We start from the raw sequence: 12549 nt of genomic DNA, 5'->3' as shown, positions 1-12549 counted from the left end.
GCTATGCAGTCTGAGTTTGCTTAGGGGCTGCATGATAGACAGGGTAAATATCCATTTCTAAAAGGGGTAATAATAAGAAAGGCCTAAAGGTAAAATGTAGCCCTGGTTAGAATATGAGGAATTTAGATGTGGAAGCTGTGTAAAGTGACAGACGTGTGAATGCTCTTTAGATAGAAATACACCTGCAGCATTTGCCCAACCCTGCTCTGAACAATACATTTGCATGCATATGCATAAACATAATTATTCTAATAATTTGAAGTAATCATTTCGTTATTAATTGCATTCTGAATGTAACAGAGGTGAAGCGGGTGAATCCAGGTTATCAAGTGTATATAAAGCAGCACTGAAGGGCAAGATTGCCTAGGCTATTTTTCTGATTGTTCTCTCTTTGCATTAATCACTTATGCAAGATTTCTAGGCATTGGTGTTCACCTTATGATCTCCCTCTGAGGTAGGAGCTTATAAACATTATCACCGCTTTGCAGATTGGAACCAAAGACATCTGAGTGGCATTTGGTGATGTAACTAGATAGATCGATTGGACGTCTGGCTTCCAGCCACCTTGTTCACGTTAGTAGAGTTGAGCCAATAGAGAATCTGGCCTTGTCTTCCTAAATTACTCTGTGTGTGCATGTGGGGGAGGATGTTTTGTTTTTTTCTTTGGCAGCATTTGACATTTTTGTGACAGCTCATTAGACTCTAACCTTAAGCTCTATATTATGTGTCTATGCTAGGTAAAAATTTGTCCATATGGCTCAACCCGACTTGTGATGATTTCAGCCAGCTTTGGGATTTTCTTCACCACTTCTCATTCCATCAGATAAACTCTGCAGTATTAAATCCCATGCATGTGGGTTTTAATCCATTCCTAGCAGCAGCGGGTGAATTAATTACAACTGTGGGATACTTTAAAAAGCCACTGCCACCAAGTTGCTTTTGCTTTCCAAGTAAAGATGGGATCATTCTGCATGTTCTCCATCCATCTCAGTGTATAGTCAAATGCAGTCAGACAAGTTCTCCTGGGCTTGCGGTGGGAGCTGTGCTCGGCGTGGACGTGCAGGCAGGTTCTGTCGTGTTCCTGTAGGCTCAGCGTAGCTCACAGGATAGGCACAGCCTGCGTTTTGGAGGTGGCATACAGAAACAAGCCTCCTGAAGGACACACAGCGCAATACAGGAATGTATCTTTGGCAAATAGTTGGAGTGGCTTTAGGTTCAGCAGTTTCTCTGGATTAAGGTGTTAACCAGAATGTCACATTATTGACCCAATCTGAGCCCAAGAGAGTCAACTGAACAGTTGCCCTCCCAGCTGCTAGGCTGAAACAGAGTTCCTGAAGCCAACACTGGCAATGCTGTTCCTGCCTGTTTACACGGTGACACAGGTCGCAGTGGGACAATGAGCTTGTTTTCTCTCTCTTTGCATTGCATAGATCAGTATGGCCTCTGCAGCAAATCAGGTTCTGCAAATGTAATTGCGTTTTGTTGCAAAAGTTCTAAATGCATAGAAGAAGAAAATGAGACAGTCGTATTGTGAAAATTGTGAAGAAAATACCTGAATATGTGAATATCGGAATATATATATTTTTTTATATATATATATATAAATATATATATATATAAAAAATTTTAAAGCCAGGCAAATTATTTGTTCTACATTTGTCCAATGAGCCTAGTTGTTTGGGTTTTTTCCCAGTTAAAATCTGCAGGACTTTTTTATTATTCATATTCACCTATCAGCTGTCCTTAATTAGTGTGAAGAGTTTGGCTTCAGAAAGCTTACTCCATGATATTTTGGTGAGCTGTTTCCTTTATATATATATTTGCAAGACTTTCATCTTCCTGACTACACAGATGTTTTTCTTCCTCCCTGCCAGCAGGAATCTCCCCGATAACGCGTTCTGTATTAAATAGCAGGAACACCTCATCCACAACGCGTTCTGTATTAAATAGCAGGAACACCTCATCCACAACGCGTTCTGTATTAAATAGCAGGAACACCTCATCCACAACGCGTTCTGTATTAAATAGCAGGAACACCTCATCCACAACGCGTTCTGTATTAAATAGCAGGAACACCTCACCCGCCCGCAGTGCCTGCTGCGGGCAGGCCTGACTCCTCCATGGACAGGTGCACAGACGTGGCTGAGGGGGGCAATTTTTCAGGTTGCAGTTTGCAAGCATCTTTCAGCGCTACCCTTTGAAAACTTCAGCCTATCTAATGAATCTCAGCAAAGCCAAAACAAATATCATAATGGAATGGGAAATTCTTTGATACCAAACTCATCTTTCAAGGAACAACTGAAGGAAATATTCAAATTACCTTTGGAAGATTTTTACAGCTATTCCTAATACCTGGTGCATTTTATTATTTTGGTGGTAATTGCTTGGCAACCTACAGCACTTCAGTTTAAATGAATAAAACGGAAGAAGAGATTAGCACTAAAAAAAAACTCTCTAAGTTCTTAAAAAAGGCAAAACCCCCAACCGGAGCAGCTCCTCCAGGGACTGTCCATCAGAGCTGAGCGAGAGGAGAACATCGTCCCGTCCTCTCCCCGGGGCTGGAGTCTATTGCTGTCGACTCAAGCGGCGAAAGCAAACATCAGTTCAGCGTGTAAGTAGATTTTAATGTTATCTCCACAGAAGGATCACAGATGAATGTCAGGAAGTGGGCCATCAGCAGTGGGATGATGTGAGCAGGAGAGGCTGTGGGGCGGGAGAGCTGCTGGAAGTGAGGTCTGGCTTAGTTGTACTCCAGGCAAGCTGCAGCTATTAAAATTGTTTGTTCTTCTTGCAACAGATCTTTTTTTTTTCCATAGTAAAGCAACACAGCTGTGAAAGCCTCTCTCCTCCCCAAGTGAAGGTTTTTTCTATAAGAGCTCCAACACACAGAGTAAGATGTGCCATCTCTGTGCCATCATGTGCACAGGGACAGAGCAAGGATGAGACAGACACACAGCAGACGTGGACTGCTCTGCCAAAGGCCATTGGAACAAAGCTACAATTTAGAGAAGCGTGGCCATAATTAAACTCCAGCAGTTACTTTAATTGAACTGAAGGCCAAAATGCAATTGTGGATTGTGTAACTTCGCTTACCCACTAGTGCCTCTGCAAAACTGATTGAGCTGGCCCTGAGCACGGGTGGTGATCTCGGACTTGCAGAGGGCTTCTGACAGGTATCTGTGATGGAAAAGCAGTCGCAGCGTAACAGTGGGGGAACTTGGGGAATTGGTGGCACTCCAGCAGGGCTTTGGCAGCCCTGCCGGCAGCGGTGGCACTTCCACCCAGGAAAGTGTCTATTCATTAGCAAAGTAAATTAAGTAAATACAGTCTCTGCAAAGAGCTGATGACCTTTTAAATTGAACTCCTCCTCCCATAGATGAGAACAGAGATACGCAAACCTTATGTGGTTCCTTCAGGAACGACCCTGCAAGCCCAGACTGAGGTTCTGGAAGAACCAACACTATGTGCGTGGAGGTTTTGGTTTGGTGTTACCTAAACCTGTTGGAGAAAGAATCAGTGACGGATGAGGAGGATGACTAAGCCTTCCACAGCGTTCAGCTTTTCTTGTGACTTTTCTCCAGAGGGGAATAACCTAATCCCGTGAGCCGTGCTACTTCTAGGAGAATGAATCAGAAACCTCAATGAAGCAGCCTCAGACCTCTTGCAAACCCAGCTCTGGAGCAGGTCTGCACTGGAGCAGGTCATTGCTGCCATAACCAGGATGCTGGTCACGCTCGGGCTGGTGCTCGCCTGGCGTGGTCTCATGGGCCTCACCACCTAACTGAACTTGTCACACAGAGATACAGAAAAGCTCCTTTACATTACAAGCAACAACTGTCAACGGTACAAATGTGTCCAGACTTGCATAATCCACCCAAAAAGGTGGTGGTTGCTAAGCGACGCGGCCCTGTTCTCTTTTTACACCATTTTAGTTCCTTCTCAGCTTTATGTTCCATGTCTGGGGCTGCTTAATTTGATCCTATTTGCAGTGACAATTTAGGGTCTTGTACCTTGGATACCAATTCACACAAAATGTACCAATCGTCACACTTGAAAATCACATTTGGTTTTGGAGCTGGTGAAACAGAAATGGAAACCTGGGTTTTTTCTGCCGGAGAGGCGTTCCCAAGCTCGTGCTGTAACCATCCTAAAGCTGTTATCTCCCCCCACGCGCCCTCCATCCTGCTGTAGCACTCTTTGATGGCGTTTAATGAATTTATTACACTGTTCACAGATTCCGGCTTTTCTAGAGAATTAACCAGCCTCAGGCCTCTCTCTCTCACTCCATGTGTTTTTGCTGCTGCTGTAACATGCAGAACATCCTTCTCCAAAATCTGAACCCACATTTCCCAAGTATTGGTTAGGTGAAACTACTGATGGGGCAGAGCGGGATGGGAGGGGTGAGGCAATTGCAAAAGGGGGGATATGAAATCAGTAGCATTAACCATGTACGATAGCCAACCAAATTAGAGAAAAGTTATTTTTTATAAAGACAAACATTTGCGTCTCTCACAAAGAGATTGTGACAGGGTGGGGTTTCCAGGTGTCTCGAGTTTCTTCTGGATGAACCCCCCATCAGAGAAGATCCGTGCCATGGTCTAGCATTCATCTAGAAATACAGTTATTGCCCTTATGCCTATCAGGATTCTATGGTGGCATCACTCTCAATACTGGATAAAAATAAGAAAGAAAAGCACTTTACAAGAGCAAAGCAGAGGGATGAAATCTTATTAAGGAATTTGAAACATGTTTTAAAAAAAAGGTAAGAAAAGACAAAATATAACTGACACCACCCACTTCCATTCTGGTTTTGATTTTCTAGCATGTCATGGAGATTACAAGCAGCATATTAGTAATACAAGCCATAATACACAGTGTGTCACAAGAGTAGCAAAAGGAGTATGAGTGATGACTGTACAAATCTATACAGTTCTATTACATAATTGTTTTTCTATTAATTTCCAAAGTGAGTTTACTCTTTGTAAGCAGCGCTTGCCTCTCGATATGGCGTTCTGTATAATGTGCTCTTTCCGTCTCTCCCTCCACTGGGTTCTTCAGTATTTGCTAAGGACAATCAATCCAGTTATCCCACATGGAGAATCTAGAGGGCCATGCCCATCAGAAGTAATGCAGGGATGATCAGAGAAGTTTATTTGCATTGTTCATTCCTCAGTCAGTGCGTCAACACGAGTATTGTTCATGTTAGAGATTAAATTATACTCACTGCTGTATTTTTGTTGACTCAGTTTTGATAAAGCTACACAAAGAGGAAGAAACCATTCCTACAGCATTTATCACCTGAGCAGAACGGTGTCCTCTGGCTGGCATGTCAAACACGAGGGAGGCTGACCATGTGGATGGGTGACGTGTGCCCCGTCCGGGGCTGCAGATCCAGGGGATGCAATGCTGCGTGGCACTGAGTCATCGCCCCGCCAGGGCAGCGCTCCGCGCGGGGCGGCAGCGTGTGCTGCAGCAGGAGACGATAGACCGTCCCCTCTGAACTTGTCACCGGGTTGCCATCAGGCCACTTATGTACTAGATAAATTAGCAATCAGGAAACAGAAACAATCTCTTTAGCAACTTCTGCCTCCCTGTTGTCATTTGTGATCTGCTGACAAACCTCTCAGGCGGCTGGAACACCGCTGCTATTTATGGTTGTCCTCGGCACCGAGGCGCTAATTGTTGCGGCTTTACTGAGAGTGACAAGGAAATATGACAGCTAAAGATGTTGTAATTTATGAGAAGAGAAGGCTGTAAAGCAATTATGGAGGAACACACTTTTTACTCATGTTATATTTGTAATTTAATATATTCATAGTCTATTATTAAAACATGAGGTTCTTTGTGCTAATCTGCATAAAAGTCATGCAGTTCAGGCTGCAGCTCAGAGACAAGCAACTACCCACTGACACATGCAATAAAATGAAATATTTTTTATACAACCATAGATATTTATATACTAGATAAGTTGCCAATACGCTATGGTAGGGAGCACAACAGGAGAGATGTGAAAACGTGATGTAACAATCTATTTACATTTAGATACTAAATTTAAAATTATATTATTTTCTCCAAGCTTCATTCCATTTGTCGGGTTTTGGGCAAGCATGTAGAATCATTTAGGACTGTTGCTTTCATCTCTTTCTCATATATATTCCCCAATTTAAAGGCAACAGAGCATGTGGATAGCTGTGTCTTTCAGGTACAAAGCCAGAGGAGGAGCTACGTGCATCCATTTCCCTATTAGATGGACTAGAAGCAGGATTTAATAATCAGCCTGTGCTTTGCCTGGCATGAATGATACAGGTTTCTAAGCAAGAATTAAGAAAATGAAAAAGAGGAGGTAAGCATCTGCCACAGTGACTGCAAAGGAAATCAGAGCAGAAGTTCCAGACTCATAGCCATCACATCAGTTCTTGCTCAGTGCTGGAAATACTAAGATCATGTTTCATACATTTGATAGCTTGAGGTGCCTGTGGGCTGTAATAAAATTCATCTTTTGCACTGTAAATCTTTTCTCTTTAAGCATGGAAGAGGTTACAAATGTGCATAAAATTGAAGCGAAAGCGATTAAATCTCACTCTGAGCAAGTATTGACAGATCTGCCTTGCTTTTGGATGCTGTGGAAGCTTCTTTCTTTGTGGCCCGTGCTCAAGATAATGAAAACTAGTCAAGTGATGAATCTTATATATCCAAAGAGGATTTTTGCTTCTGCGTATTTGTTTTTAATGTGTTGTTGGCATAGAGCTGCAGTTATTTCAAACCCTGTTACTCACTTCTGGCAGGGGAGGGGTGTAGACTATCACTGTCCCCCACCGCCTGTCGGGCAGGTCGGATAATAGCTGAAAAGGAAAGGGTTTTAATTAATTGTTGTGCTGTAAAGAAATGTTGTTTATTTTCCGTGTGCAGATATACATGTCGTCTTCATTTCTGTAACTTACAGTGAACATGAGTGCATCCTTCCTGCTGGGCTGTGCTGCTGTAGGCTGTGTGCCAGCGTCGTGAAATGGATGCTTGCAAGGGAGGCGGGCGGGATCCGTTCATGGAGAATGGAAAAAAGTGCAGTACACAGCTGAGGCCAACTCATAGCTCATGTAGAACTGTTGATTGTCAGTATCTTGTACACAGCTACATCCTTAAAATTAACGCCATGCTATGACGTGTCGGGGGTTTGTGATGACCAAGGTGCCTTCTTTTGTGATGATCAAGGTGCCTTCTTTATGCTTCTGCCCGTCCAGCTGCCAGGAAATCGAACACCCATCCTGTCTCAGCTCGTCTTGGAAGGTATTGCTCTTGCCTTCGTGGTTTTTCAAAGTTCCTCATTACTTTCAAATTGAGAGTAAGTGCAATGCTCATAAAACCAGAAGACTAACAGCAACGTCAGCAGCAGCACAACGGAGATGTGATAGTTGTACCCTCCTTCTATCCAGTACCATGTGTTAGCAGTAATGGGATATGACACTTCCATCACTCTCTGCATCCCTGCAGCAGATCTACCTAAACTTTTTGAAGTGTGACAGCCTAGGCTGGGTTCCACCACAAGGTGGACAAAACAATTTTAATTTCAAGCAAAGTTAAGGCAAAAATGGGAGCTGAAGAATCTTGTGCTGTGCTCTGCTTGACAAGTGCATGGGATGTGGTTACCTGTGACTGGACTTGAGCCTGGAGATTGTTTCCAGTACAGTGGTCCTGTCTGTATATATGAAATTGTATTCTTCAGTTATTCCTCATACTGATTTCTTCTCCTAGTAACATTGTTGCTATTCACCACTAATTAACAGAAAAGGGCGTTTGTCACTAATAGCAATATGTAGCCTCTTTTTAAATAGAAAGATCCCCTTTTTTTTCAAACAAGTTATACAATGCAAATGTTTCAAGAGCACATTTATTTGCCAGCATGCAGGCAGTCAATATCCAGGGTGTTTCCTTTCTACATGCTACTCTGTATTTAAAAATAGCTAGCAGCCCACATTTACCCCACGGTTTGTTTGCTTGTTCCTTTGCGCTGACCTCAGGAAGGGGGGACGCAGTTGGTCTGTGTATCTCTGTACAGAAGGTACAGTCCAGTTTCAGATTCTGCATATCATAGCCATTGGCTCGCCTCCAGTACGTCTAAGTCAATGGCCAGCTGAGGCTGACATAATTATATGTATGTTAACTAACATGTACATGTTATGTGCAAGAGGACAATCTGTTTTCACTGTTGGAAAGCCATCATCCATTAACACTAACAGCAACAGAGCGTATGAGATCTGTATCTGTTTTCCGTTTAAAGAACAGGGAATGCTCATGTATCCTGGATTAAAGCATGGTGAATTCTGGTAATGCTGATGTTTCATTAGCATTCCCCACTTTCATGTAAATTAATTTATTTGAGGAAAAACAAATCCATACCTGGTGCTAATTGCCAGTGATAATGATGAGCTGAGACTCAGCAGAGATTCATTATCAAGGTAGACTGTCTCTCTCCTGAAGTCTTCAGATGAAGACTGGAGTGCTTCTGGGGATTATACATCAGTTGAGCTCCAGGTTCCTGGAGTTAGTACAGGAACAGAGCTATGAAATGCACCAGCTACATAACAAGAGACATGATCTTCTCTGGCCTAACAGCCTTTAGAACCAGGGAATATTGTCTTTCCTCTCCTAAAATAACCATGAAGCTTTTATTGATCATTTTACCTAAATTATGGATGATGCTTTTGTCAACTACGTTATTCTTGTGAAGCAGAGCACTGCCAAAGATAACTTTACTGTCTCAGCTCAGATGCGTGGAGCCCATCTTTGCACAGAGAGGTTACGGAAGTACACACTATCAACTATATTTCTTGGCTGAATTCATTTGGCACTGGTGGTTCATTGTCATATTGAAAATGAGAAATGAGCTACTGTGGTTGAATTTGTGAGAAAACTCATCAAGCAAAGTATCAGGTTTGCTGTGAAAGCTAGAGTAAAACCCCTGTAAGCATTAGAGGGGTGGACATGATATGAACCAGCACTGGAGAGTATCAAAAATCTTCCATGTCATAGGAGCTCTGCTGGTATTTGAAATTGGAGCATGTAATGGATAAAGCTGAAGTATATCAGAAAATAATACATGTAATTACTTTGCAACCTGTTTCATGATGATATTTTTTTCCAGCTGCATTTTACCTCTCTTCAGCATTTAATAGCATATCACAGTTTACTGAATATTTGCAGTCTAGCCTTGAAGGATAACGAGTTTTATCCTGCCATGTGTTGAACACCTTCGTGTCCAAGAGAAGTTAATGGGAACTGAAGATGATCAGTATTTTGTAGGATCAGTGCTTGATTGAACAGACAGCTCTGACTCTTGTATGGAACATGGTGAAACAGCTGAATTATGGTTTCAGAATAATAGTGCACAGCACTGGAGTTACACAGGAGGTTCTTAAATGGCAGTCTTGAAAATACCTAGGAGTAAAATTGTTTCTTCGTCTTTGTTAGTAAAAAAGATAGTGAACACCATGAAAAATATTTACATTCGACTGCACCCTCATGCATTATACTCTCAAAATATTCTGAATTGTTGGTGGAGAGCCTGTCCTTATTTAAGCAAGTATTTCTGAAAAGCAGGCCACCTGAAAAATTAATAGTGGTCTCTGATTAATAATGCTTTCTGGCTGTTGGACACGCCAAGGGAAAATATGCACTGACTGTGGGTAGCAGAGGGAGGTGCGTTAGGTCTCCGAGCCGGGGGGACGCTCCGGGGGGCTGGCAGACCCCTCCTGCCCCGGGCAGGGCAGTGGCGGAGGCAAAAGAGCAGAGGGTTTTCAGCAATCCCAGAAAATCAGCCTTATCCCATTCTCTTACTTATCTTCCAAATGTATATTTTATTGGGGGATGCATTGAGGCTCAGGTTTGTTTATATATCCAGTTTTCTGTGCATGGTTGATTATGATTCATGTTAATGTATTTTGTTGAATCCAGGTTGCTCAAAAAACCACAAATGCTGAATAAGAATAGTCGATAATAACAGCAATGCCTGGTAATTTTAACCTTTTGAGGATATCCATTAGCTTAAACTGGTCTCATGATAACTCAGTTAGAATACTGGATTTTAATCTTTACTGCAAGAGCATACATACTTCATACGCTCGCTTTTTCTTTTTTCTTTTTTTTTTTTTCAATGAATAAGGGGGAAAGGCCTTTTCTATATTCATTGGAACACAGTTCAATATAAAATCTCATAAGCCCAGTACAAGTAGTTACATCCTAGTTACAGAATTTGCATATAAATAGTGATGTTTTTGTTAACATGCCTGATGGAGAACATGTTATCAGTTGATATGTCCCTAATATGCCAGCGTTGCCAAAGTACCACAGAATATTTTGCTTTGTATTCAGCTGCAAATATTTGAAATTTTGACTGACGGAATTGTGTAGCATTGCTCACAAAGTAGTTACGGACTGGTTTTATCTATTTCTGCTTGCAAACAGATTTGGTTTGAAGGTTGTAATTAGGAAAGCTGGTACCTTGATCCCCACATTGAAAAATTCTCAGAAGTCATAGAACTTGAATAAGAATCACTATGTATGAGAAAAACAAGTTTAGCCCAGGAGATTTAAGAAGTTGGAGAGGATGTCACTGTTTTTTTTAAAAAAAAGAAATCTTAGTGGGATCTAGTTACGGTGCCTCAGCAGTGAAGTCATACAGACTGCAAAAGTATAACAAAATCAATCAGCAGTAATTTTGTTTATAGTAATAGCTAGAGCTGGAGACGCTGCTTTGGCTGATCTAATAGCCGGCTGCCTGGAGTCGTGTCTGTAACCACGTGCTGCCCAGAGGGAAGGTGCTCACGGGGATGCGGGAGCCGCCGGCGCATCCCTGCCCGTGCCCGCAGCCCTCGGACCAGCAGCCAGCCCTTTCCGAGGGGGTCTCGGCTGGTGGGGTTTCTGACCATTCTCTGGTTTTCTTCCAGGCCCTGCTGCAAAAAAGAAGTACGTCAGTTATAACAACCTGGTTATCTAGTCCGTTTTGCCACGTGGGGCAGAGGACAGGTGAGGATTTCCATCCACTGCTGGCGCAGACCTCCTCCCGAGTCGCGGGGTGTCTGCCTCGGGGGGGCGAGGGCACGGCGATGCTGCGGGAAAGCGCGGGAGGAGCCCCGCGCTCCCAACGGCTGCTCCCTGAAATATCCTTCATCGCTCTCGGCTTAGTACGTCGCTGGCGCTGCCGTCGGCTGTGGCCTCGGACCTGCTCTGGCCACAGGAACCGCCGTGCCCGCGCACCCGGCTGCGGCACGGGAGGACGGGCTCCCCGGGGTGGGCTGCGTTCAGCTACAAGGACTTTAAGGGGCTAATTCTGTCTTTCTATGTACTTCCAGACTGCAAGTTTTTGAACTTTCTGTACAGTTTGTGAGGATTTTTGCATATTGCCATCCATGTTGTTTCGCGTTCACTGTTTGTTTTTTGAATGCAGTTTCATTGAGGCCCTGTTCTCTCAGACTTAGCACATTAAAAGAAAAACAACAACTAAGAATTTAAAAGACCTATGTACATGACTTGTATGATTACTATTGTATCACTGCAATCCATATACGTTATTTTTTTTAACTAAACAAACAAAAACAGAATTTAAAGACCAAAAACTGTGCTGGCGAAGTTAGTCCCCCACCCCTTCACAACTCTGATGGGCTGCAGAGGAAGCAGAAAGGATTTTTGCTGAGTTTTAGTAGAGGTCTTGATATTTGGAATGCATGCCAGTAATGTATTTTATGGTACATGTTAATAATTTATGTTTGATATTTGTATTTGTGTTCTATTTTGTTATTTTATTTAAGGTATATGACTATTTTGCAATAATTTCAATAATTCTTATGATATTTGGAGGAAAGAATATGGCTTTTACATGTCTTGAGGTTTTTTTCTTTGTTGATGCCCCACCATGATTGACCAGTGTGATAAGGACTTAAAAAAGCATGTATGTTTTATACTGTTTGTAATAAGTAATTTCGTTAATCTTGCTGCTTATGTGCCAATTTAGTGAAACCAATCTTTGCTGCAAACTCCTCCCTTCCTTTCCATTCTCTCGATCCTGTGATATTATCCAAGAATGTATCAATAAAGGATTTTGGTTAACTTTTTTTTATTTACTCCAATAAATATATTTTTTCAGTTGTTCCCTCCCCCTCCCCCCTTGTGACTAAAGTTTATTTCATGATGTTGTCAGACGTGGACATCCAAAAACCCGACGCAGAGGTACTGCAGGCTCTGTGCACAAAGAGCGGGTATGGAAAAGGTCTTGGGGGAGCTGGAAGCTAATCACAAAAAAAAAAAAAAAAGTGCCTTTTTAAGCACTGGGATCTGTAACAACCCCCAAAAGCCAAGTTACAGTCCCTAACTGTAACTGTGTTCGATGGTCTCCAAAGCTGTCTTCAACTGTTGAGTCTTCTTTATGACTTTGAAGGATATCGTGTTCAACAGCACACCAGAACGCAATTAAATGAACAACTAATCAAAGTCAATCTGCCAGGCAACTGTTGAGTGAGCTGGGGGGAAAAAAGGGAAAAGTTTAGGCAAGAGGTGAGA

General features: G+C 42.5%; 1 protein-coding gene across 2 annotated transcripts in view; it reads left to right on the top strand.

Annotated features, from left to right (window-relative positions):
• GRM7 (glutamate metabotropic receptor 7) overlaps positions 1-11115 on the top strand; it is a 313281-nt gene extending 302166 nt beyond the window's left edge. Inside the window, exon 10 of one of the 2 annotated variants that reach the window (XM_072876291.1) lies at positions 10941-11115. In XM_072876291.1, the coding sequence (XP_072732392.1) occupies positions 10941-10990 (50 nt within the window). In that variant the 3' untranslated portion in view covers positions 10991-11115. Of the gene's footprint in view, positions 1-10892 lie in introns of both variants that reach the window. The other variant, XM_072876292.1, reaches the window with a different exon arrangement.
• The last annotated feature ends 1434 nt before the right edge of the window (positions 11116-12549 follow it).

Source organism: Ciconia boyciana, chromosome 11 (assembly GCF_034638445.1).
Source record: "Ciconia boyciana chromosome 11, ASM3463844v1, whole genome shotgun sequence".
Classification (NCBI taxonomy): domain Eukaryota; kingdom Metazoa; phylum Chordata; class Aves; order Ciconiiformes; family Ciconiidae; genus Ciconia; species Ciconia boyciana.
This window is presented reverse-complemented; position numbering and strand designations above follow the sequence as displayed.